Source organism: Aquarana catesbeiana, linkage group LG10, assembly GCF_042186555.1.
Source record: "Aquarana catesbeiana isolate 2022-GZ linkage group LG10, ASM4218655v1, whole genome shotgun sequence".
Classification (NCBI taxonomy): Eukaryota; Metazoa; Chordata; class Amphibia; order Anura; family Ranidae; genus Aquarana; species Aquarana catesbeiana.
The window spans coordinates 132705377-132730854 of NC_133333.1; the positions used below are offsets into that span (position 1 = coordinate 132705377).

The 25478-nt window shown below is 45.4% G+C and overlaps 1 protein-coding gene and 1 long non-coding RNA gene across 4 annotated transcripts in view; one reads left to right on the forward strand and one right to left on the reverse strand.

The window, feature by feature from the left end:
• RASIP1 (Ras interacting protein 1) overlaps positions 1-25478 on the forward strand; it is a 154792-nt gene that overhangs the window by 91407 nt on the left and 37907 nt on the right. For all 3 annotated transcript variants that reach the window (XM_073602677.1, XM_073602678.1, XM_073602679.1), the window contains exons 8-9: positions 3036-3151; positions 22295-22535. In XM_073602677.1, coding sequence (XP_073458778.1) covers positions 3036-3151; positions 22295-22535 — 357 coding nt within the window. The remainder of the gene's footprint in view (positions 1-3035; positions 3152-22294; positions 22536-25478) is intronic.
• The window catches only part of LOC141110904 (uncharacterized), an 89485-nt gene continuing 84590 nt past the window's right edge, over positions 20584-25478 (reverse strand). The window contains exon 3 of the long non-coding RNA XR_012236349.1: positions 20584-20747. This is a non-coding gene — a long non-coding RNA (uncharacterized lncRNA). The remainder of the gene's footprint in view (positions 20748-25478) is intronic.

Sequence of the window (25478 nt, forward strand, 5' to 3'; positions counted from 1 at the left end):
ACAGGATAAATTGCAGCAAAAATCTTGGAGCAAATACCCTTTCTGCATTGGACCAGTCCTCATAAACTGCGTAATCAGATTGTGGGTATATGGGAATATTTTTTCTTTACTCATTTATTTATCCAGCTTCTTAGTGCCCATAGTGGCTGGTTTAGGCTGTAGAGAGTCAGGTGCTGTTGGGAAAAGACTAGTGTGCACCGCATCAGTTGGTGTGTCCACAGTAAAGAGTTTTTGGAGCGTTTCATAAAATAAAATGTAGAGAGAGCATTTATTAAAATGCAGAGGAAGGAAGTCCTCTGTGGTCTGTTCTACAAAATCGGGGTCCTCATTACTTTCATCCATAATAACTTTAAGTAAAGGAGATTCAAAATCTGATCACTGAGCAGGGTTCAGGGGAATAGAGGATATGGAGCATTTCTGGCCTCCGGAAAATGAAGGTTCTAGAATTGCTGACAGTTTTTCAAAGAGTTCAGACATAGTTTCAGAGAAATCCGCTTTTGTCAGGCAGGTTGCATGGTGTGTGCCTGGGAGGGAGCTAGAGTCAAAGGAAGGGAGCTGAGTGATAATAGGACATTGATAGGGGACAAGGCAACAGCTATCACCCTGAGTGGTGTTTTGAGTTGTCTGTAGGCCACCTGCAGAATGCATGCTGATTGGCCCTTTTGTCCCAGCTCCCTTGCGTGAAACACCATTGCTAAGTGAGGCAATCCTCAGTGGGATACTCACAGAATGGAGGTTGGAATGGATGGGGTTTTATGTGTTCGAATACAGGAGCTGCTATAACCCAGATGTTGACCATATTTCTGTTGCTGTGTCTCTGTAGAAGATGCCAGCAGGAGTAAAGCAAGGTACCGTGTACTTTTTCTGGTGAAAAAAGGGGGCAGTAATGCCCCATCTGGGAAGTGTGACACCATTGCCCTATCCTCCTGAGACTAAAGCCTAGTACAAACTACTATTTTTTTTTTCATTCAACTCAACGGGTTGAACGAAAAAAAAACCTGACAGCTCAGGTCAGAGCCGCTGTACTTACAATCTGATGTTAGTACAGCGATTTCCCCCGCTGTTTTGTTTCGTTCTGACAACCTCCCCCCAGAACACTCTGGGCCGTGCTCTCAGCCATTGGCTGAGAGCACTGATCGGAAGCCGGTCGGCAAACCTTTTTCAGACCGGCTGCTGTACAGGCCAAATGTCGCATGGTTTCTATTGAACAAGCTGAAACTGCCCGACATTCGGCCCGTGTAGACTAGGCTTAAGTCTATATAGGATGAGGAAAAATGGCAAGTTTAAATTGCTTGCACCAAAAACCGTTATAGACAAAATGGCAGGGGTTGCCACAATAAAGCAAAAAGCTCCCAAATCTACTGCCTGTAAAACAACACAGTGTGCTACACACTGTGGATTGTAGTATTAAAAGCCAGGAACCAGTGCCAACATAGAGGGAAACCCTGTTTTACCCTATCCAGGATGCTGGGCCTACTAAGGGTCACGGTGGGCATACCCCTGAATGGGTCTTAAAACGGTATTAAACCCAAAACCAAAAATAAAATATATTGCAGCTTACCAATGATTACTTGTGGTGACTGCATTCATTTTCTTTTAGTTAGTAATCCGGCCAGTAACACACCTCCTGTATTACAGTGCCTACAGTCTGGATGAAGGAGCGCAGAGGCACCTTTGGACAACAGCACTGTTAATCTAGGGGGATGGGAGTGTTAGATGCCCTAGCAGAAATACACTATTAAATTAAAGCTGAAATCTAGCCAACACAGCAGTTATTTTTTCCTATTGAGATAAAAAAATTAGCATAAATAAATAAAAACTGACCATTGTAAGCACCCCTGTCAGTGGTAATTTGTTTGTCTCAACCCTCAAACTGCTACATTCACAGGTCAGCTTGTTCTGTTGAAAAACAACACACTTACTGGCTGGATCACCAGGTAAAAATAAAAGGAAAACCTTAAAAAAAGAATTGAAAAGCTGCACTATAATAAAGGTTTGCTTTTGGGTTTAATACAATTTTAAGGGTCTGGGAACCATAGAAATTAACCTGTATGCCAAAGTGGGCATCTAACACTGAAGCCAGTGCCCAAAGCAAACATTATGGGCCAGCCACACATAGTGGGGTAAGGTCCCCAGAGTACTCAATGAGGGTAATCAATCTGGTAACTGTTATATAGCTGAGGCAGTAAGCAGTCAAACCTTAAAAGAAGCATAAAAGAAAAAAATTGAATGGTTAAAAGAGAAAAATAATTCTCTAGAGAACAGGTCCATCACCTAGGCTACTAGGAAAAATCTAGACTCTTACGAAGTGGGTAAGGTCATATGAGTGTGCTCTAGGGGCAAGTTTTTTGCCAGTGTCCAATCACTTGATTGCAGCCTGCATATCACCCATGGTTTATGAATACCGGTCCTATGTCCAATGTAATATATCTTGCGGAATAGAATAGATTAGAAATCCTCTGATATTATGATTAGTGGCCAAGGCCAGATTTACTATTACACACAGAAGGCAGGTGCCTATAGGACACAGGTGCAAAAAAAGTCAGCTGTACAGATACTGGTTGCACATTTTTTTCTATCATCAGTACAAATTGTCATCTCCTATAAAATAATTTACCATAAATAAATATATTCTAAGCCTTGTTGGGACCACCAAACTAAGAAACCTTTTGTGTCACTGAAGTGATGCTAGCAAAGGTGTGTTACACCAAAACCTGTGTGCCTGCAGGCTCCACTAATCCAAATACGGATCTAGAAGTGTAGTCTAGTACTGAGAATTAATCCACAAATGCAACTTAAAAGGGTGACAAAAATATTGACTGCAGTTGTAATAAAATACTACTATATAGTGCAGATTTACTAAGAAGGAGGATGAGAGAGAATAAGCAGAAATGTGTGATCAGCAGTAGTAAAGACAATGAGCAGAACAATGTACTACATATATAATCAGGATGATGATGATGATAAGGAAAAACATTGCTAGTAGTAACTACTACTTCTAATTCTGTAATAAAAATAAAAATTCTTTCTTCCAGCATCTTCCCAGGATGCTTTGCTTTCAAGTGACCTGGAGGCATGCGAAGAGTCTATGGCCCTTCTTGATGAAGTCATTATGTATACCTTCCAACAGTGTGTGTATTACCTTACTAAGGTATGTAAGATAGTTTTATTATATGTGGCAATAAATTACAGGTACTTCAAGTGTTACTAAACCCACAACAGTAAAATCAGTCTGTATATGCAGGATAGTATGCTTGTTATACTCACTGCATTGTGTAAAAAGGTTGTTTGATCCTATCTTCCCTGATCCTCCCCTTCTTCCACTGTCCCCTAATAATTTCCTGATGATAACAGAGTCTATCGAGTCAAGCTGCACATGCTCAGTTTGGTGTTTATTGATAGTTTTTTTATTTTTTCTTGGGAGGGTGCATGTGATCAGCTCAGGGCCAATTAGCACTGTCCAGACAGAGGATCAGGGGTCCTGCAGTTTTAAAGGATAGTCAGAAAACTCCTCTTACAAGCTTTAACCAGTCCTCGGCTGGACACTGATAGAAGTCACAAGACTGCTATATACTACTGATGAGAAAAGGTATTTAACAGTTTATATTTACTAAAATAATTGCATTTCCATGTTCTGTGTACTGTGGGAGACCAGATATAGTGAATGCAGGGTCCTGGGTTTAGTAACACTTTCATAGTGCTGAATGTAGTTACGATATCTCAGCAATCATTTAAGCTTTTAGGATTTGTTTTTGTAAATGCACTACATAATGTAAATGTTTTAATTTTTTTTCTGTCATGGCCCCTCTATAGAGTGTGTTGCTAACTATGGTCTATGATAATAACAATTTCTGCACACCATGCACATTCTATGTTAATGACTAAAACAAGATACTTGTACTTAATAATATGCCATCTAAGTGCTCTTTGACGCTGTCAGGTTCCACAATCCTCAAGTAATCTGCATGTCACGATGGGGTTGTGGTTGCCATACGTACAGATGACCTGTGGGATGGAGTTTGTCGGCTCAACAGTAACCTCACTCCAGGTGGGAGACTTTCTAGCCTCCATCAATATAAAGGACATGTATTTACATGTACCTATTGTAGCACTAACTCTCGGTGGAGCTGCTGGTTTAAAGCGGGCTGTTACCTTTACTCTCGATACCTCTGTTTCACCGGCACCGGGTCAAGGGACCCGTTGAGTTTACCTCTGGACGATATAAGCACCAAACACTTGAGTATATTTTCCAATGCTTTAATGAACAAGTAATAAAGGAAGTAGCAGAAAAGAGGCAGAAGGAAAGTTGCAAGGAAGCTCAAATACCTTTCCTTAGTATTCTTTAGAACATTCTTTGGAATTGAACACTTGTAGTTGAATGCACTCCTCTTGTGGGATTCAATCTTTGCCCGCCTGGATAGGCCTCTCTCACTTGCCTAGCAGCCAGTACGTAGCACAAACAAAAGTCTCTGCCACAGACTTGTTTGGAATAAAACCCGTACGATCCTCTGCCACAGGATGTATTGGTTTGCGATGAATGTCAGACACAGTACTTGAACCTTTAAGCCAACCCGGCAGTACTATGCAGTAAGATTACTTCAGGATACGTCCTCCAACCGAGTCACCAGGCCCCTCTCCAGACCAGCACTACGCATGATCCTTCCATGACGGGTCCTCCCCTGGGATCTCCTCGGTTGTCCAGCTTCTTCACTGAGGATAGACAGCTCAGGACCATTCCTCTGCTGCTGTGGTAGGCCCCAGACAGGCTTCTGGGCCCACCCACATGCCACAGCGACGTGGGCCTCCGGAACGGAGGACCACAAGGTGGTACTCTTAATACATACCTCTCGGCCAGGAGGGCCAGCAGGTGGCTGAAAATGAACCCCTAAACTTGGCGTCTGTCCCATAAATACCCTCTCCCAGAATGCAACTCGGAGGACCACCTCCACCGAGTTGTCTCCGGGACAGAGGAGCACTCATATGTTTCAACACGTTGCCTTTCCAAAACCAGCCAATGGTGACAGCGACACCCACCGGCACAGTGTGGAACTACACGCAACTCAGCCAAGCTGGAACAGGGGCAAATCTAACTTCACCTAACAAGTAACCCACAAGATTTACCTATCAGCGGTAGATTAAGAATCTACCAGCGCTACATGCTCCCCCCACTACAATAGACGTTGTCCTCAACGTCTGTCAAAAATAATAATAATAACTCCCAAGCCTGAGAGCAGGTATTTGAGCTTAAAACTTGAACTAAAGTAAAGAAGAGAAGAAAACAGTAGAGAGATATTACAATTTCAACATTTTTCTTTTAAACAATATGTTCACATCCGTAAACAAAACCACATTAATATTGTTGCAACCCCACTATCTATCTAGCTGAAAAGCCTAACAGCTTGATAGCAGGTCCACTTGCTCCTGAAAATATATATATACAGTTTTAGGAGCAAAGTCTCATTCTTAAAAAAATGAAACTCTCTTCCTATAATCTTTCCTATGTTCCCACTAAGGAACCAACTAGAATAATTTGAGGAGTCCATCCCTATATATATTTAGGTATGTCATATCTTTAAACGAAAGAAGTCCAGCTAGCAAAAAAACAAGCCTTGGATTTAGAAACACAGAGCTGAACACCAAATCTTGACCTCGAAGATCTCTGAACACTGACACTATCTATCTACATACCCCACAGTTCTTTATCCATAATCACCAATAGAACCGAGGATCTGGCAATGTCAGTGATTTTCCTTGTTTATCCATTGTAGTGATAAAGTACACCACATCATCTTTTCCTGGTCTGCAAATTACCACTTTGTCAGCATAAATGTGCCGACCATAGTTCCAGTGTAGGAAACATCCACTGAAGCATTCATCCAAAGCGGCAGAACATACAGTCCTCTGGAAAGGCTTAGGCACAGACAAATAGTCCCAAAAAGCTTCACTGTACCACAGCTCCCGGTTAGCTTCAATCTCTTGCATAATGTCCTGGGTAACATATGGGAACTCCAAACCATATTCCCTGGCCACACGCTTGTTAAGCATTCTCTGTAAACGTGCAAGTTTGGGCAACGATCTATTTTTCCCCAAACCAGGGGGCACACAAGAGTTCAATGACTTGCTCTCCATAAACCCGACGGGTATCGGCAACAAAGTAGTAACTTTAGGCAATGTCTCCCCGACAGTACTGTGTAGCTCCACACAAGGTGATGTTCTCCCAGAATTCAGGGCTGTCCATTCTGAGGAATTTAAGGCAGAAGTAACGTCTTCACCCTGAGCCCATAACAGTTCTTGTGACATTGTCTTAAATAAATCATCATCACCGGAGAGATCCGACACGGAATCTATCTCCGAATCTCTCAACTCTTCTGCCGGCAAATATTTACACAAAGTCCCAGATACATTCCCCTCTGATCTCTCACCCGTTCCTGACGTGGACTTCTCCGGTTCGGGCAGTCTCTGGGGCAGGCCTCGACCACGGCCGTGGGAAGCCTTTACATATCCCACCTTCCTCTGGACAGATACAACAGGGATAGGCGTAGTGGACGCGGAAATCAAGGTAATGTCCGCTGATGAGTCAGTTACCGCAGTATCTCTCTCAGGAACACTTTTGGTGACAACAGGCGAAATCACGGCCTGCCGTTCTTTTTCAGCAGTAGTAGCAGCTTCTACTGTGGCGATACCTGTAGCCCAGTCCATATGATAAGCACGGGGCGACATGGTAGGTTGCTCCACCACAAACAAATATTCTCCACATTGCGAGCAGCGAACAAATGGATGGAGATGTATTACCAGTCCTTCACACTTGTGGCAAAGCATGCCCAGTCCTTCAATATCTCCAACTGTATAAAGAACAAACCTCCCACTTGTTCCTCTGATCACGTAGCTCCCGGGCTTTCACTGGCGCCTGCCGCCTACGCAGTCAGAAATAAAGTCCTGCAACTTTTAACCTCTTCTTCTCCTGGGAAATTGACAAAGTCCAGCTCTCACCATAAACTCTCGGTGAAACACTTCTCCAGGTTGCGAGAACTGATGGCCAACAAATCCCGGACGACACCCCCACATGTAGCACTAACTCTCGGTGGAGCTGCTGGTTTAAAGCGGGCTGTTACCTTCACTCTCGATACCTCTGTTGCACCGGGTCTAGGGTCCCGTTGAGTTTACCTCTGGACGATATAGGCGCCAAACACTTGTGTATATTTTCCAATGCTTTAATGAAGTAATAAAGGAAGTAGCAGGAAAGAGGCAGAAGGAAAGTTGCAAGGAAGCTCAAATACCTTTCCTTAGTATTCTTTAGAACATTCTTTGGAATTGAACACTTGTAGTTGAATGCATTCCCCTTGTGGGATTCAATCTTTGCCCGCCTGGATAGGCCTCTCACTTGCCTAGCAGCCAGTACGTAGCACAAACAAAAGTCTCTGCCACAGACTTGTTTGGAAATAAACCCCTACAATCCTCTGCCACAGGATGTATTGGTTTGCGATGAATGTCAGACACAGTACTTGAACCTTTAAGCCAACCCGGTAGTACTATGCAGTAAGATTACTTCAGAAAACGTCCTCCAACCGAGTCACCAGGCCCCTCTCCAGACCAGCACTATGCATGATCCTTCCATGACGGGTCTTCCCCTGGGATCTCCTCGGTTGTCCAGCTTCTTCACTGAGGATAGACAGCTCAGGACCATTCCTCTGCTGCTGTGGTAGGCCCCAGACAGGCTTCTGGGCCCACCCACACGCTGCAGCGACATGGGCCTCCGGAACGGAGGACCACGAGGTGGTACTCTTAACACATACTTGTCAGCCAGGAGGGCCAGCAGGTGGCTGAAAACGAACCCCTAAACATGGCGTCTGTCCCATAAATACCCTCTCCCAGAATGCAACTCGGAGGACCACCTCCACCGAGTTGTCTCCGGGACAGAGGACCACTCATACGCTTCAACACATTGCCTTTCCAACACTAGCCAATGGTGAAAACGACACCCACCGGCACAGTGTGGAACTACGCGCAACTCAGCCAAGCTGGAACAGAGGCAAATCTAACTTCACCTAACAAGTAACCCACAAGATTTACCTATCAGCGGTAGATTAAAAATCTACCAGCGCTACACTATCTTTCAGCCTCATCAGAGGTTCCTGCGATTTGCAGTAGAGAAAATAGGATTTTTTAAAACAGCTTACCTGTAAAATCCTTTTCTTTCGAAGGACATCACGGGACACAGAGCCTCAGTAATTACTGATGGGTTATATAGGTATCACTGGTGATTGGACACTGGCACACCCTATCAGGAAGTTCAACCCCCTATATAATCCCTCCCCCTTGCAGGGATACCTCAGTTTTGTAGCCAAGCAATATAGTGTATTAAAAGAGGGGCGGGACCTCTGTGTCCCGTGATGTCCTTCGAAAGAAAAGGATTTTACAGGTAAGCTGTTTTAAAAAATCCTATTTTCTTTCTCGAACATCACGGGACACAGAGCCTCAGTAATTACTGATGGGATGTCCCAGAGCAATGCTACCTGAGGGGGGGGAACCACGACCAAGTAGGGTGCAATCAGACCTGAGGACCCTGTACCGCTGCCTGCAGCACACTACGCCCAAAGGCGATATCCTCATGCCTTCTCACATCCACCTGATAGAATCTGGTGAATGTATGAACTGAAGACCAGGTTGCGGCCTTGCAGATTTGAGCCATAGAGGCCTGGTGATGCACTGCCCAAGAAGCACCAATAGCCCTTGTGGAATGTGCCCTGATCTGAAACGGAGGAATCTCCCGTTTCAAACCGTAAGCTTGAATATTCAACTGTCGAATCCATTTAGAAATGGTAGCTTTTGACGCTGCCTGTCCTCTATTGGGACCCTCTGGCAGCACAAACAAAACATCCGTCTTGCGGATCTGAGCAGTTGCCCCTAGATAGGCCTTAACTGCTCTTACTACATCCAACGAATGTAGAGATCTCTCTTCCAGAGAACAGGGATCTGGAAAAAAGGAAGGTAGAACAATGTCTTGGTTTAAATGAAAATCAGAAACCACCTTAGGTAAAAAACTAGGATGAGGGCGTAGTACCACTCTATCCTTGTGTATAATCAAATAAGGCTCCTTACAGGAAAGAGCTGCTAATTCTGATACTCTTCTAGCAGAAGAGATGGCCACCAGAAAAATTAATTTCCTTGTCAACAAGACCAAAGGAATCTGACTTATTGGTTCAAAAGGCTGTTTCTGTAACACAGCCAGGACCAAGTTCAAGTCCCAGGGGCTTAGAGGCGCTTTAACCGGAGGATTAAGACGCATCACCCCCTGCATAAAGTTTCGGACCAAAGAATGCGAAGCAAGTGGCCGCTGAAATAATACTGATAAAGCAGAGAGCTGGCCCTTGATGGTACTCAAGGCCAGCTTCATCTCTAATCCTAATTGTAGAAAATCAAGAATTCTACCTATGACATATTTCCTGGGATGCCAACCTCTGGATTCACACCAGGTTATATAAGCTTTCCAGACTCTATGATAAATCATCCTGGAAGCTGGCTTCCTTGCATTAATCAAGGTAGATATGACAGGACCTGAGAGCCCACGACTCTTCAGAATGTGGGTCTCAATAGCCAAACCGTCAAATTTAGCGTTTGTAAGGCAGGATGGAACACTGGACCTTGAGATAACAGGTCTGGGCGTTCCGGTAGTGTCCACCGCAAATCAGTGAGAACCTATGCCACGGAATCACCAACGCATCCGTCCCGCATGCAAGAGGATCCTTTGTCCTTGCCACAAATCTGTCTATCTTTTTGTTGAATCGGGATGCAAAGAGATCTACATCTGGAACCCCCCATCTTTGGCATATGGCCCAAAAGACGTCGGGATGCAGAGACCATTCCCCTGGAAGTAACTGCTGGCGACTTAGATAGTCCGCCTGCCAATTCTCTATTCCCGGGATGAAAACTGCCGATATGCATGGCACATGCATCTCTGCCCAGACTAAGATCTGGTTCACCTCTTTTTGAGCAGCTCGGCTCCGGGTGCCTCCCTGATGATTGACATAAGCTACTGCAGTGGCATTGTCGGACTGGATTCTGACTGGACAACCCTGTAGCCTGATAGTCCAGGCCTTTAGAGCTAGGTGTATCGCCCAGATCTCCAGAATGTTGATGGGTAAGGTCCTCTCTGTCTTGGACCATACCCCTTGGACCGCAGCCTGTTCCGGAACTGCTCCCCAACCTGACAGACTGGCATCTGTTGTTACCACCGTCCAGGTAACCGGTAGAAAGGATTTCCCCTTCTGCAGGTTTTCGGGTATGAGCCACCAATTGAGGCTCTGACGCACCGCATGCGACAGGTGCATCGGAAAGTCTAATGCCTGAACTTTCCTGTTCCAGGTCGACAGAATACTGTGTTGCAGCATTCTTGAGTGAAACTGAGCATAGGGAACTGCTTCAAATGAAGACACCATCTTCCCTAGTAGCCTCATACAAAGGCGGACTGAGGGACCCTTCTTGGTCCTTACTGTCAGAATCAGCTCTCTCAAAGCAGTGATCTTTGCCTGGGGTAGAAATATTTTCTCCTGGCCTGTATCTATAATCAGACCTAAATACTCCAGTCTTCTTACTGGTTTTAGGAAAGCCTTTTCTAAGTTGAGGATCCAACCCAGGTGTTCTAGATACCTGACTGTGGTCCTCAAGTTTCCATTCAAAGAGGCTACCGACCGGTCTATCAAGATCAGGTCGTCTAGATATGCTATGACAGCTATACCCTGAGCCCTTAATCTGGCCAGAGGAGGAGCCAAGATCTTTGTGAACACTCGAGGTGCAGTGGCTATCCCGAAAGGCAGAGCCACAAACTGGAAATGGTGCCCTCCTACCTCGAAGCGCAGAAACTTCTGATGAGCAGGAAAAATGGGCACATGCAGATATGCATCTCTGATGTCTATTGATGCCAGAAATTCTCCTCCCTGCAGGGTGGGAACTACTGTTCGAATTGATTCCATGCGGAAGGATTGAATCCTTAGGAATCGGTTCAGATCCCTTAAGTCCAGAATGGGCCTGACATCCCCATTTGGCTTTTGGACCGTAAAAAGGTTGGAATAGAAGCCCAATCCCTGGTCCTTTGCGGGAACTATCATAATGACCTCCTGCGACAAAAGTCGCTCTAACGCTAGAAGGAGCGACTGCTTCTTCTCTGGGTCTCTGGGAACACTTGATCTGAGGAACCGAGGAGAAGGGAATTCCTGAAACTCCAGCTTGTACCCTAAGGTTACAGTGGAGATTACCCATCTGTCCTGGAAGTCCTCCTGCCAGAGCTCTGAGAACTGTCGCAGTCTTCCCCCCACTCGAGTAAGCGGGGGCGCCCCCTCATGCAGAGGTCTTAGTGTTTTACCTAGTAGGCTTCTTTCCCCAGGACTTCTTTTGTCCCTGGGGTTGACTCTTGTCTCTGGACCCCGATGGAGGCGGCCGTCGAGACTGCCTGGAGGCTGAAGCCCCCGGCGCTGGGGAAAGAGTTCGTTTGAAAGAGGGACGCTTACTCTTCCTCTTGACAGGTAAGAGAGTGCTTTTCCCACAAGAGATTCTCTTGATATAGTTATCCAAGTCCTCTCCAAACAACCTTGCACCACGAAATGGAAACCCAGCCAGTAGCTTCTTACATGGTGCTTCGGCTGACCAATTTTTCAACCATAGGATTCTACGTATGTGCACCAACCCCAGTGAAAGACGGGAGGTTTGCACGATAGAATCTCTAATGGCGTCAACCACAAAGCATAAGGCCGCTGGAAGGTTAGCAAACCCCTGGGCCTGCTGTTCAGGTAATACTTTGATGACCTGCTTAACATGGTCTCTTAAGTATTGACAGACTCCAATCGCTGCTACTGCAGGTTGGGCCACTGATCCTGCTAAGGAGAAAACATCCTTCAATAGGGATTCCATCCTTTTATCTACAGGATCCCTGAGCATCTGAGCATTGTCTACAGGACAAGTCAGGCTATTATTTACGGAGGAAATGGCGGCATCAATAGCCGGTATTCCCCACATTTTAATAAACTTTTCTTCCATCGGATAAAGTGTTGAAAACTTTCTCGGCGGAAAAAAACTTTGTCTGGGTGATCCCACTCAGAATAAATGAGCTTTTCAAGTAAGTATGAACAGGAAAAGCATGTGCTGCTTGGAAAGGTTTCAGTGACCCCAAAGCAGAAGAGGATTCTTTAGCAGCTTCAGGTATGGGCAACTTAAATGTGGATCGGACCAATCCAGTGAGGATCTGCACTAAGACTTTCTCCTCTTGGGAAGTCGCAGAGGGTCCCTCTCCACCTGAATCCTCGGAAGAGGAATCATCCGTCCCATCCCGATCCTCTGAAAGGGATTCATCTCCTCTGTCTGAGGGTCTTGGGGAACAGAGGAAAGCCTAGTGCGTTTTCTTCCACTGAGTGAAGACGTAATCACGGCCATTAATCTTTCCTCTAGACCATTAATGGTTGAGGAAAAAACCTCCTGTGTAATATATACAGGGGCTGAAGTGCCAGAAGCAGGTGTAGCCCCTGACCCCGATGGCTCTCCCTGGCTAGCCGTCCCTGGCCCATCTTTAGGGGGGGAGGGAGGCTGCCGACAGGGGGCCCTCAGAACCTGAACGAGATCCCCTAGTGTCTCTGGTTCCTGGGGTGCTTGAACCTCTTCTACCCATAGTGCAAAGCAACAAGGTGTGAGGTATACAAATGAACACTGCCCACTGAGCGATGTAGTCTGGCTAAAAGCCTTGCTACCCAATGCTCAGTCTGGTGTTACTTCAGTAAATGCTGCCTAGGAGAATGCCTGTGTCCCACCTTACATGCGACCGTCAGCTCTGTGTCTCTCAGAAGGCTGTGTGCACCTGTACAGAGTGCCTTTAATAGCCTGCAGCTGGCCTGAGTGGGAGTCTAAACACTCTGTGCTGACGTCCCGCCCCCTCCTCTACCGCCCCCCCCCTCGAGTTTTGAAAAAAACGAGCGCTTCCCGCGCTGGCCGACTCTCCTGTCATGCTTCTGGAGAAAGGCTGGGGATGGGGGGGGGAGGGAGAGAGGCTGGTAACAAGATCTGCCTGAGCGGCTATCTTCAGAGATGGTGGCCATTAGGCCGCAGAGCCCGGGTGGTATAACCACTTTCTAGACCCCTGTGGCCCCTCTTTAGCCTGGGGGGGAACATTCAAACATGAGAAATCCCCCCTTCCATCTTACCTTTTTGCAGCCTGCTTGAGACGCTGGGACATGAACAGCGATGAAAACACTAAGACAGACAGTCAGGTTTGTGCTCTTGGCAGCCCCCGGTGGTCACAATAGGCATAGCATGCATTTACCTTAAAGGAGAAAAGCCACTAGAACTCAAAAATTCTGTGGAATCTCCTCTTACCTTACCCAGCCGCAGGGTGCTGTTTACACAGACCCAATCTTCACCTCTCATGGTGGGCTCCGTTTGAAAAAACCGTCAGAGACTGGGGCCCCCTACGAATAGGGGGATCCAACAGTTCTGGGACCGTAAAGCACCTTGCCAGAAATTAGGAAGTTTAAAGCCATTTTCTGATCTGCGGGGTCCAGCTCTCTAAAAAGAGAAGCGTTACAGGTAAAACCTCGTTTCTTCGGACACGAGGCCCGGGTACCATTCAATTCGGCCATGAAAAGACACTTTGAATGGATCCGGTTCGCCTGGCTTGCCCCAGTATAGGATATAGGATATTCCCTTTGGAGCTCAGCACAGGACATCTTTACACGTCCACCACCTAAGACACTGGCGTAAAAACTGAGGTATCCCTGCAAGGGGGAGGGATTATATAGGGGGTTGAACTTCCTGATAGGGTGTGCCAGTGTCCAATCACCAGTGATACCTATATAACCCATCAGTAATTACTGAGGCTCTGTGTCCCGTGATGTTCGAGAAAGAAATGTCATTTTCAGTTTGTGGCTCTACCCTTCGAGCTTGCTACAGCTCCCTGGGTGTTCACAAAGGTCCTAGCACCAGTACTGGGTCTTTTAAGGGCCCAAGGGATCCTGGTGCTCGGGTAACTGGACGACCTCCTGCTCAGAGATCACTCACTAAAGGCTCTAGAATAGAGCACATAATGCACAGTGTGGTATTTGGAAAGCTTAGGCTGGATCATAAATACAGAAAAGTCAACCTTGAGACCAGCTCAAAGTCTAAAGAATTTAGGTCTGATCCTAGATACGGTCCAAGCAAGAGTATTCTTGCCACCCACAAGGATCTGTGCCCTGAAGGATCAGGTGCATCAGATAAGGGGCACCAGACAACCCTCCATTTGGCTCTATATGAGTCTTCTAGGGAGGATCTTATCTTCCTTCGAGGCGGTGCCCTATGCCCAGTTCCATTCTAGGCCTCTACAACAAGACATCTTGTTGGCTTGGAACAGGAGAGGACAAGCCCTGGATTATCCAATGTTCTTATCTGTTCAGGTACGCGTAAGCCTAAACTGATGGTTGCAGGATCAGAACCTGTGAAAGGGAAGATCCTTCCTCCTGGTAACTTGGAGAGTACTGACTACAGATGCCAGTCTCTCAGGCTGGGAAGCGACCCTAGAAGGGCTCACAGCTCAGGGGAAAGGGTCAAGGACAGAACAGATCCTGCCCATCAACATCCTGGAATTATTGGCAGTACGACTAGCCCTACGGTCCTGGACGGTGGAGCTTCAGGACTGCCCTATCAGGGTACAATCCGACAATGCCACTGCAGTGGCCTATATAAACCACCAAGGCGGTAAAAGGAGTCGTTCAGGTTTGAAGGAGGTGAACCACATACTAGCCTGGGCAGAGGGATATGTGCTGATTCTATCGGCAGTCCATATCCTGGGATATCTCGGGACCAGTGGTGTCTACCCTAGTGAATGCTAGAAAAGCTGACACTAGGAAGATCTATCATAAGGTCTGAAAGACTTATATTGCTTGGTGTGAAGCCAAAAAATGGCATCCTCGGAAATACGCGATTGGAAGAATTCTCTCTTTTCTACAGTCAGCTGTGGAAATCAAATTGGCTTTGAGTACAATCAGAGGTCAAGTTTCGGCCCTATCAGTATTCTTCCAAAGACCTTTAACCTCCCATTCACTGATCCGAACCTTTATGCAGGGGGCAACTCGCTTGCTTCTCCCCATTAGGTCACCTATGTGTTCTTGGGACTTGAACTTGGTGCTGTCTGTGTTACAGAAACAACCATTTGAGCCTATCAAGGAAATTCCATTAGACTTGCTGTCACGCAAGCTAGCCTTCCTGATGGCCATCACCTCGGCTAGAAGGGTTGTTGGGAGTTGGTGGCCCTTGAACCATACTTGATCCTTCACTATGACAGGGTCGTGTTACGACCTATTCCATACTTTTTGCCAAAAGTGGTGTCGGCCTTTCATTCAAATCAGGACATTATTTTGCCTTCTTTTTTCTCTCAGCCTTGTTCGGCGGAAGAGAGACGACTGCATTCTTTGGATGTTGTCGGAGCAGTCAAGGTTTATTTGTCTAGATCTGCGGAGATCCAAGGATCAGACTCCTTTTTTGTTTTACCAAAAGGACCCAAGAAGGGGCAGGCAGCTTCCAAAGCTTTCATTGAGAATTGGGTCCATCAATTGGTCATTCAGGCCTATGGTCTGAAACGTAGAACTCCTCCCTTTAGGATGAGAGCTCATTCTACCAGGGGTGTAGGAACCTCCTGGGATTTTTGCCATCAGGTATCTGTGGCTCAGATTTGTAAGGCTGCTGTCAGGGCTGGGCTCAGCATGTTTTGACTATGTTTGTTCTTTTTACTTTTACTATTAAACAAGTGTGATTTAAACTGTACTTCTGTCTCGGCCTGATTTCCTGGTTTCTGACAGTAGGCGAAGGCCATGAATTCAGAAGATACAGTCAATCCACTTGTTGGTAATATTTTTTCCAGATTGGATGAACTGGATCACCGCATGGATCAGTTTGCCATGGCGTTACAAATGCTCCTGAGTCACATGGCTCACCTGGAATCTCCCACTGTGGCCGCCCTGGTACAACCTATGTTGCAGGCTGACCCTGCTGCTGCTTCAGTCTCTGTGCAGGCACCCGCCTCGAGTATTACCTCTATAAGAGGTATGTCTGGTTCCGCTCCGCTTCCCCAGCGATTTGGGGGTGATCCAGTCCAATGCAGAGGGTTTCTCAACCAGGTTGAGATATACTTTGAGATGCTGCCCCAGGCATTTCCCACGGACAGAAGCAAAGTAGGTTTTGTGATATCTTTGCTTTCTGAGAGAGCCTTGGCCTGGGCAAACCCTCTATGGGAGACGCAAAAACCTATTGTCTTGAACTACCTTGAGATTGTGGCTTCATTTAAAACGGTATTTGACGTTCCCGCACACTCCACTTCTGCTGCCAAGTGCCTCATGTCCATTAAACAGAGTACGACCACTGTTGCCGACTACGCCATTGAATTCCGTACTCTGGCAGCAGAGGTTGCGTGGAGCAATGAGGCCCTTGTGGCTGCTTTTACAAATGGTCTCTCAGATACCATCAAGGATGAGATAGCAGCCCGAGATAAACCCACTGAGCTGGAGAAGTTGATCACGTTTGCCATCCTCATTGACTCCAGACTCAGAGAAAGACTCTTTTTTAAGAAGTGCTTGCGGAAGTCTCCTGTACATTTGTCTCCGAGCTTTGCAGTCCCACCCGTGCCTCCCTCACCTCCCATGCCTCCTGGTACTGAGTCGGTCTGTGAAGGGAAACCCATGCATTTGGGTTTCACACGTCTTTCTGCGGATGAGAGAACCTTTAGGAAAAGGGAGAGATTGTGCCTTTATTGTGGCCAGGCAAGTCACTTTTTTTGAAGTCTTGTCCTACCCATCCAGGGAATGCCTGAACCTTGAGGTCCTGTCACGGACAGACCTTAGGTGGCGTTGTTTCATCCCCAGTTATCCAGAAGGATAAGCCCCTGGTTTTGGTCACCCTTTCTTGGACTGAGTCGTCCGTCGAGATTCAGGCTCTAAACGACTCTGGGGCTGCAGGCCTGTTCATTGATGCTGCCTTTGTATCGAAGCACTCGATTCCGCTGCAGCTGTGTGACACTCCACTTGCCGGGAGACCTCTACGGCCTGCCCATGTGACTTATTAGATGGTTCCGTTGTCCATGGCCATAGGGGCTCTTCAACATGAGATGATCCAATTCCAAGTTATTTCCTCACCTAAGTTTCCGCTGGTTATTGGTTATCCTTGGTTACAGAGGCACAACCCCTCTTTTGATTGGCTCCGTGCTGAGGTTCTCTCCTGGTCACCACAATGCAGTGAGACATGCTTCCAGAAGGTAGCCAAGGTCCTTTGCACCTTTTCACTCTCCTCCCTGCCGGAGGAGTACCACGATTTTAGCGATGTCTTTGACAAAGGTCAAGCCGGCAGTTTGCCTCCACACCGTCCATATGATTGCGCAAATGACCTTTAACCTGGTGCCATACCCCCTCATGGCTGGGTTTACCCTTTATTGGTCTTGGAGGATAAGGCCATGGAGCAGTATGTTGCAGACGCACTTTCTCAAGCTTTCATCCGCAAATCCTTGTCTCCTGCTGGTGCTGGTTTCTTCTTTGTGAAGAAGAGTGGTGAACTGAGACCTTGTATTGATTATAGGGGTCTCAATCATTTCACGATTAAGAATGCCTATCCGATTCCTTTGATTACGGAATTATTTGACTGCCTCAAGGGAGCAACGGTTTTCACAAAGCTTAATTTGAGAGGGGCATACAATCTTGTGAGGATTAAGGAGAGCAACGAGTGGAAAACTGCATTTAATACCAGAACAGGCCATTATGAGTACCTCGTAATGCCTTTTGGCCTTTGTAACACCCTGGCAGTTTTCCAGGAATTTATTAACGATGTCCTCCGAGATTTGTTGCAGTTATTTGTGGTGGTTTATCTCGATGATAACCTCATATTTTCCAAGTCCCTAGAGAGCCACCACACAGATGTCTGTCATGTGCTTCAGAAACTAAGAGAGAACAATCTCTATCTCTTGTGACTGCTGCTTTGTCCCAGAGAGTCTCGTACTGACGCGTTCCAGACTTACCATTCTCCCAAGGCTGCTGGCCACCCTGGGAAGAATCAACTCTTTTGGGCCCTTTTCCCAACAATTCTGGTGGTCTAGTCTACGTGCTGATGTAACTGCCTTTGTAGCTGCCTGTTCCGTGTGTGCTCAGAGTAAGACTCCACGACACCTTCCAGTGGACCTTCTACAACCCATACCCAGAGGAGAGAGGCCCAGGACCCACCTGTTTATGGATTTCATTGTGGAGTTACCCAACTCCCAGGGCAATACAGTTATCCTTATGGTGGATGACCGGTTCTCAAAGATGTGTCATTGTATTCCACTTAAGAAGTTGCCCACTTCTAGTGAACTGGCTTCCATTTTTGCTCGGGCGATCTTTCGCTTACATGGACTGCCCAAGGTTATTGTCTCAGACAGGAGTAGTTAGTTTGTGTCCCGGTTCTGGCGAGCCTTTTGTGCACAGTTGGGAATTCAGTTGTTTTCTCCTCTGTGTATCACCTGAAGTCTAATGGGGCCGCAGAACGAGCCAATCAGGCCTTGGAGCAATTCCTACGTTGCTATATTTCTGACCATCATAACAACTGGTCAGGCCTATTACCGTGGGCAGAGTTTGCTCACAACAGTGTCTTGAATTCAGAAAAATTTGTCTGCAACGAAGTGCATATAGGGGACGCCCCTTTGGATTTTACAGGCAGAAACAAAGTAGAGAAAGTATTAACCATAAAAGGCAACAGCAGTGCCAACTTTATTAATGTACAAAAATGGAGTAAAAGTGTCTAGAGAGACAAGGCAAACATGTACAATCAATAATTGGTATCAATATAAAAAAATATCAAAGACATATAGAGCATGAATAAATAGTGTCACCCAAAGCCAGCAACCCAAACTATCCACCTAAGTAAGGTAGATCTAGTAGGGGTAGGTGGCTATTGCAAAATTCCCAACATGTTTCGGAGAAGACCGTAGTCATATTAGTATATTCCTTCTTCAGGGGAATTGTTTTACATATAGATGGGTAGAATTTTTTTTGTCTTGAATTCTGCTTCCCGATTGTCCCTGTTTATGGCGAATTATGGTTTTTAACCATCTATGTTGCCTGACTCGTTTGTTCCGCAGACTATTCCTACATTAGAGGAGCATCTCTGTGGTCTTCGTTCCACTTGGGCACAAGTCCAGGAGGCTTTGTGACATGCTAATGATGGGTACAGACTCCATGCTGACCGCAGACACCTGCCTGCGCCTTTCTACCAGGTTGGGGATAGGGTCTGGTTGTCATATGCATATTTCAAATGTATTTCATGTCTCCTTATTAAAACCTTTGGCCTGCAACCGCTTTACCACCTCGGTGCCACGTCCTCACCCTGTACAGGTTGGGAACCATGAGGAGTATGAAGTACAGTCCATTGTTGACTCCTGTAGGTTCTGTGGTCGCATACAGTACCTGGTGCATTAGAAAGGGTACGGTTCGGAGGAACGCTCTTGGGTCTCATCCTTGGACGTACATGCCCCTGTCTTCCTCTGTGATTTCCATAGACGTTTTCTCCTCAAGCCTGGTGGTCCTCCGCGGGGGGGGGGTCGTTGAGGAGGGGGTACTGTCAGGGCTGGGCTCAGCCCTTTCTTCTCTAAGCTGGCAGCTCAGCTGTCGGCTAATTGCCAGCTCCTATCTCTCTACAGTTTACTAAGCTGTTGATGCTATCCTGCTCGTCAGTCCTGCCTACTTAAGCCGTCCATTCCAGTGCATCTTTGCTTTCGCCTTGGTCAACATCACAAAAACTATCTCCTGCGAACCTGTTCAAGACTTGCTTTGCTGACATCCCTTCTGGCTCCAGATCCTGTTTGCTGTTCCACTACATTGATCTCTGACTTCTGGCTTGGCTGACTATCCGTTCCGATTACTGAACTTTGGTTATGTTTTGACTGCGTTTGTTCTTTTTACTTTTATTATTAAACAAGTGTGATTTAAACTGTACTTCTGTCTTGGACTGATTTCTGGGTTTCTGACAGCTGCTACCTTGTCTTCAGTGCATACGTTCACAAAATTTTATCAAGTGGATGTTTGAACAGCCAAGGATTCGGCTTTTGGCCGCAGTGTACTGCGGGCTACCGTATAAGGTCTGATGGCTATTGTTTGGCAGAGTGTCTCCCTCCCCTCAAGGCTATTGCTCTGGGACATCCCAGCAAGTAATGAATATTAGCCTAACTCTGTGTCCCATGATGTATGAAAAAGAAAATAGGATTTTTTCATCATACTTACTTGTAAAATTCTTTTCTTTGAGTACATCATGGTACACAGAGGTTCCTCCCCTCTTTTTGAGGGTTCAGTGCTTGCTACAAAACTGAAGTACTTCCTGTATGGGAGGGGTTATATAGGGGATCACTTCCTGTCTAAAGACCTTTGGTCTACCAGTGTCAATTTACCTGGAAAATAAGTATAACCCAGCAGGTAATGAGTATTAGCCTAACTGTGTCCCATGATGTACTCAAATAAAAGGATTTTACAGGTAAGTATGATAAAAAAAATCCTATTTTTTTTGTTCCAAATATGTATAAAACATTGTTCACAAAAGACAAAGACAATAAAATGACCCTCCCTCAAAAACCTCCCACAGAATAACCGACACCTAAAACATCAGTTAGGTAGGTAGTTCACAACTAGATTTGCAGATAACACATGAGGTGTCTTCTGTGGGTAGGCAGTCTTGCTCAATCTCAACATGTTTCGCGGGAGTGCCGCTTCTTCAGGAGGTAAGGGGAGCTGGAAAGTAAAGTATAATAATTTACAATACAGTACAAAATAAATAAACATAATTAGAAATTATACCACACTAACATCATACCGGTAGTATATTATAGACCCAAGCACAAATAAGTGAAGGTGTAGCAGGGTCAGAGGCAGAGGATTTAATAACTCTTTTCTTGGTATGTGTTTGCTAATGAGTCCTTATGCACAAAGAGGAAAATGTGATCTTTTTGAGTTTGGGAAAAGGTTGTGTGTAGTTCTCGTTCCCATATTGTTATAAACTTGGGGTGCTTATTATGTTCACCCGACATCAACATGGAGTATGACAGAGGAAATGTGTGTCCTACATGCACTGCAACTACATAGAGTGTTTCAAAGAGGGTAATTGCTTAAAGTGGTTGTAAAGCCTCAAGGTTTTTCACCTTAATGCAGTTAAGATGAAAAATCTTATGCATTAAGGTGAAAAATCGTTTGTGCTGCAGCTCCTCCCAGACCCCCGCTTTTTCTTACCTGAGTCCGATCCAGTCCAGCAATGTGCACGAGTGCATCGGCTCCGGGACACTGCCTCTCTCCTCATTGGACAGATTAATATCAGCAGGAGCCATTGTCTCCCACTGCTGTCAATCGAATCCAGTGAGACGAGTCCCGTTATCTGTGTCAATGGCTGAAGCAGCGGGACTCAGGAGTGAGCCCGCATGGATGCCCCCAGGGAGAGTGGCTTTCCGTGGGGGCACCTGATGAAGAGGAGGGGCTGGAGCACCGGTGGGGCACCCCAGGAAAAAAGGATCAGGTCTGCTCTGCGAAAAACAATTTGTTACTTTTATTTAAAAAAAAAAAAAGGTTTACAACCCCTTTAAGTGTTTTGATTGAAGGGATCGGTAGCTTAGCTATTCTTAACCAGGAAAACATGTTCTGAGCCCATGATTGTTCTGAGCCCATTTACCAGGCTACATTGGATTTAACTCATGAGCTTTGAGCGCTGTTAAAAAAAATTCTGCTGTCCTTAAAGTTTGTATTACCGTATATATTTATATAATAAAAATTATACAGCTAAAGTGTTTGCTGATTGATGCAATCATACATCCTTTGTATATGAATATAAAACTATACATGCACTGGAAAATAGAGGGCTAGCATTGTCAACGTCCGTGCTCTTAAAATGGATGAATAGAATAGAGGTGAATAGACTGTTAACATACTCAGCTAACTGTTTTCTCCAAGGCATGGTTCTCGGGGTGAGCGCACTGTACGAACACATTTCTATCAACGAAATAGCAAAAACTGTGCAGGGATAGCCCCCATGAAGACCCAGCCATATAGCTCTGACATGCAGCATGGCTGTTTGGAACATTTTATTGTGCATGAGAATGTGTTATTGGCAATCAGCAACACTGTTGTAATGAATATGTTGGTTAATTAGAAGTCTGGAGGGGATAGCTGAGCAAAAATCTGAAATATTCAGTTCATATTTACATATTCCAACTGTGGTTTGGCTGGAGTACAGCTTATATTGAATCTCGTTCTGTAAAACAACATTGTAAGTGTTTTATCCTTCTTTTTAGACCTTGTATGCAGCTTTGCCAGTCCTTTTGGAGAGCAATCCTTTCACCGATCCTGCCAGTCTCTCCGATGTAGGAGAGCTGAGCAACATGCCAGAAGGCACACGTGGAACTCTCGCCATTTACCAGGCTACGTTGGATTTAACTCGGGAGTGTGAACTACATCCAGATCTTGTGTCTCAAACATTTGGCTATCTCTTCTTTTTCTCCAATGCATCACTCTTCAATACTCTAATGGAGAAAGGTAATTCATTTTACCAGTTTGGTTAAGGAAGAACCCGTAACAATGATTCTCTAAATAGGTGCTGGTTGTTGGCTTCTCCTGCCATTCCCAGTGGTGGGTACCTTAACTGGACTCAACAACTCACCTACACACCAGTAGTAATACAAAGGGCTTTACTTAAAGAGGAATTGCAGTCTGCTCTCATAATTTGTAATAAAAACATCTGTGCCATTCTGAAGCTTCCCTGCAACCACTTTGCATATTATTTTATATATACTATGATTCTGTACTTGCCAAATATGCTACAGAAATCTCCCTCCACTGAGCCTGGCTGCATCCATTTTAACTGTGGGCAGCTGAAGCTGCTGCCTGTTCACTTCCTGGATTTACACAGAGGCACACCTCTGAAGCCCTGCAGCTCTCATTGGCCCTCTTATGACTCACTCCCCCCCTCCCTTATTGGCAAAATCTCACTAGAGTGAGAGAGAAAGCTGTGCATGATGTCATAAGCCTAGGCTTTTTACCAAACAAGAAACAGGAAGTGGGCCTTAGAAGGTTTTTACTGGCAGAAAAAAATGTTTTACTATCCAAAGTTAAAACCACAATGGCAGATTTAATAGATGGAAAGTTGAAAAAATTACTGAAGGTCTGCTTTAACTAATGCTAACTGCTAATTGACCTGGAATAAGCAATGGAAATAGACAACACTAGTCAACAGTGACAGGTCGAACACTCTATCTATTACTAAAACAATTATAAGTGTAACAAAGTAAATGGCATTCACTCCCTTAGTTGCCTGTGAAATGGTCCTGCCAGAATGTATTGGTTGACTATTCTGCTAAAACTTTGCGTATTAGTACTGCTTGGACCTTGAGGAGGGGGGTATTCCCCGAAAGCTTGTCCTGAAAATTTGGATGTTAGTGCGAATACAATAAGCATCACGGTACTCACAGTCACATCATTTTTGTGACCAAAAGAAAAATGATTTTACCACGAAAATAATAGCAGTCACTGAGGGTAACTAGCCTGGAAAAATGTAGAGCAGGTAATAGTTTGGTCTAACTACTGCATTCAGGCCCTGTTTAGCCATTGGCCAGTATACTAATAAAAGCAAGTCTACCTGCGGTGGAGCACTTGACCTTCATCTAAACTCTTAAAGGGAACGCTCTACAGTGCCCCTAAAGGTTAAACAGAGAAGTATAATACACACTGAGGTGGCTAAAGGCCCCTCATCACACTGATGCTATGTACCTACACCTGTCCTCCTGATAGCAATAACTACACTGACCACTGTCTTAACATACTGGATGAAGGCAGATACAACACAGGCTGCTCTGTCCCAAGGCACCCCTACATTGCTCACACCTTTTTTCTAGGGGCCAGGCAAGAGGTATCACAGCACTCTAGGGCTTCCCCTTTCAAGCATGTGCGTATATCTAATGCCTACATGGGTCCCCTGCTCTGCTGCCAGACTGCACTATTCTCTTTCCTTTGGGGTTCACAGTCTGTCCCTGGCAGGCCCTCTCACCCTGGTGCCCTTGTGGATCTCTCTCTCTCCACACACAGCAGCTCTTTCTGTGGGTTCCGGCCCAGTCAGTTCCCACTTGTATCGCACTAGATCTCTTTCCATGCTTCTCCTTTCCTTGTTGCACTCACACCTTTCTCTCTGCATTTGCTTTTAGAAAACCAACCCCATAGATTATAGAATATCTCTGTGCTGGAAAACAGATTAGGTTCCTATTGCTTCTAGCTTATTACTATTGCTTCTACTCATTGCTGTTTCATGCCTCTCACGTCTACATATTTGGAAGATGAGTCCCTGCTTGAATCATCAGCTTTAGATGTATCTCTTTCAGTGCTAATTGACCACTTTATGTGCCATTAGAATTGATGGGCAATACTACATTGGCCTCTCTTCAGTACCTACCTTCCTGTGCTGAAAATATCATTCACCTATATGGGACACTGAGAATCTCTATGGGCACTGGTTAGCCACATGCCCACCTGTATACCATAGTACCGAAACAAAGGCCTTTATACTCCCAAATAAATGTGGTGTCACAAGCATAAAAGCATATAGAGATTCATTATGGTCACAGCAAAGTGACCTGAAAAAGCTCCCACACGCTAAGACATGTGAAAGTTCCTGTGTATGGAGAATGTTTAGGCCAACTTGAACACAGCATGATGACAACTCACTGAGTTTTGAAATCACGATACCATATTCCTGTCCCTGGATCTCAGACCCCAGCAGAAAAATTGTAAGAGGGTATGTTAACATTAACAACTGTTAACCCTAATAAATAAGAAGAATACATTAATTTAGCATCTTTCAAATGGTTTATAGACAGTGTCATACATTTGAGATGTTATGCTGTAATCTGCTGCAGTTGGCCTGAAACTGGGATGGGACGTTGGATTTCCCATCATTCTGCTTAGCAGCATCTTTGGTTAATTCTCTCACTCATCTTTTCTGATGGAGGAGGGGCCGGTCTTATGCAGCATCCATAATGTAGCAGTTCCTCTCATTGTCCTGCCAGGTTATCTGCAGGAAGTGGTGTGCTTCCTCCTAGCCTTGCTCCCAGGACTGCTGGGAGCATTTTTTTCCTTCGCAGCAGGAAGCAGAAGGTCGCCTGGACTGTAAAGAGAGAATGACGTGCCTTTCTTTTTCCATAACACCACCAGCCCTTAACTCTTTAATTAGTCCAGCAGGAATCTGTTTCTGTGTAGTATACACTAATGTATGCTGCAGTTTTAGATTAAGGTGCAACTTTCTGCCAGTGTATTACAATGATGGTAAGGACATAAAAAACAGATATCACTTTTTTATTATTAAGTATGGTTTACCATTTTAATTTAACCAATCATTTGAGTAGTAAGGGCTACCACATGCACATATGAAAATCCACTTCTGTTCAAGCTACAGCCTTTAATGTAAAGTTCCTACCAAGCCAACTGTCCACA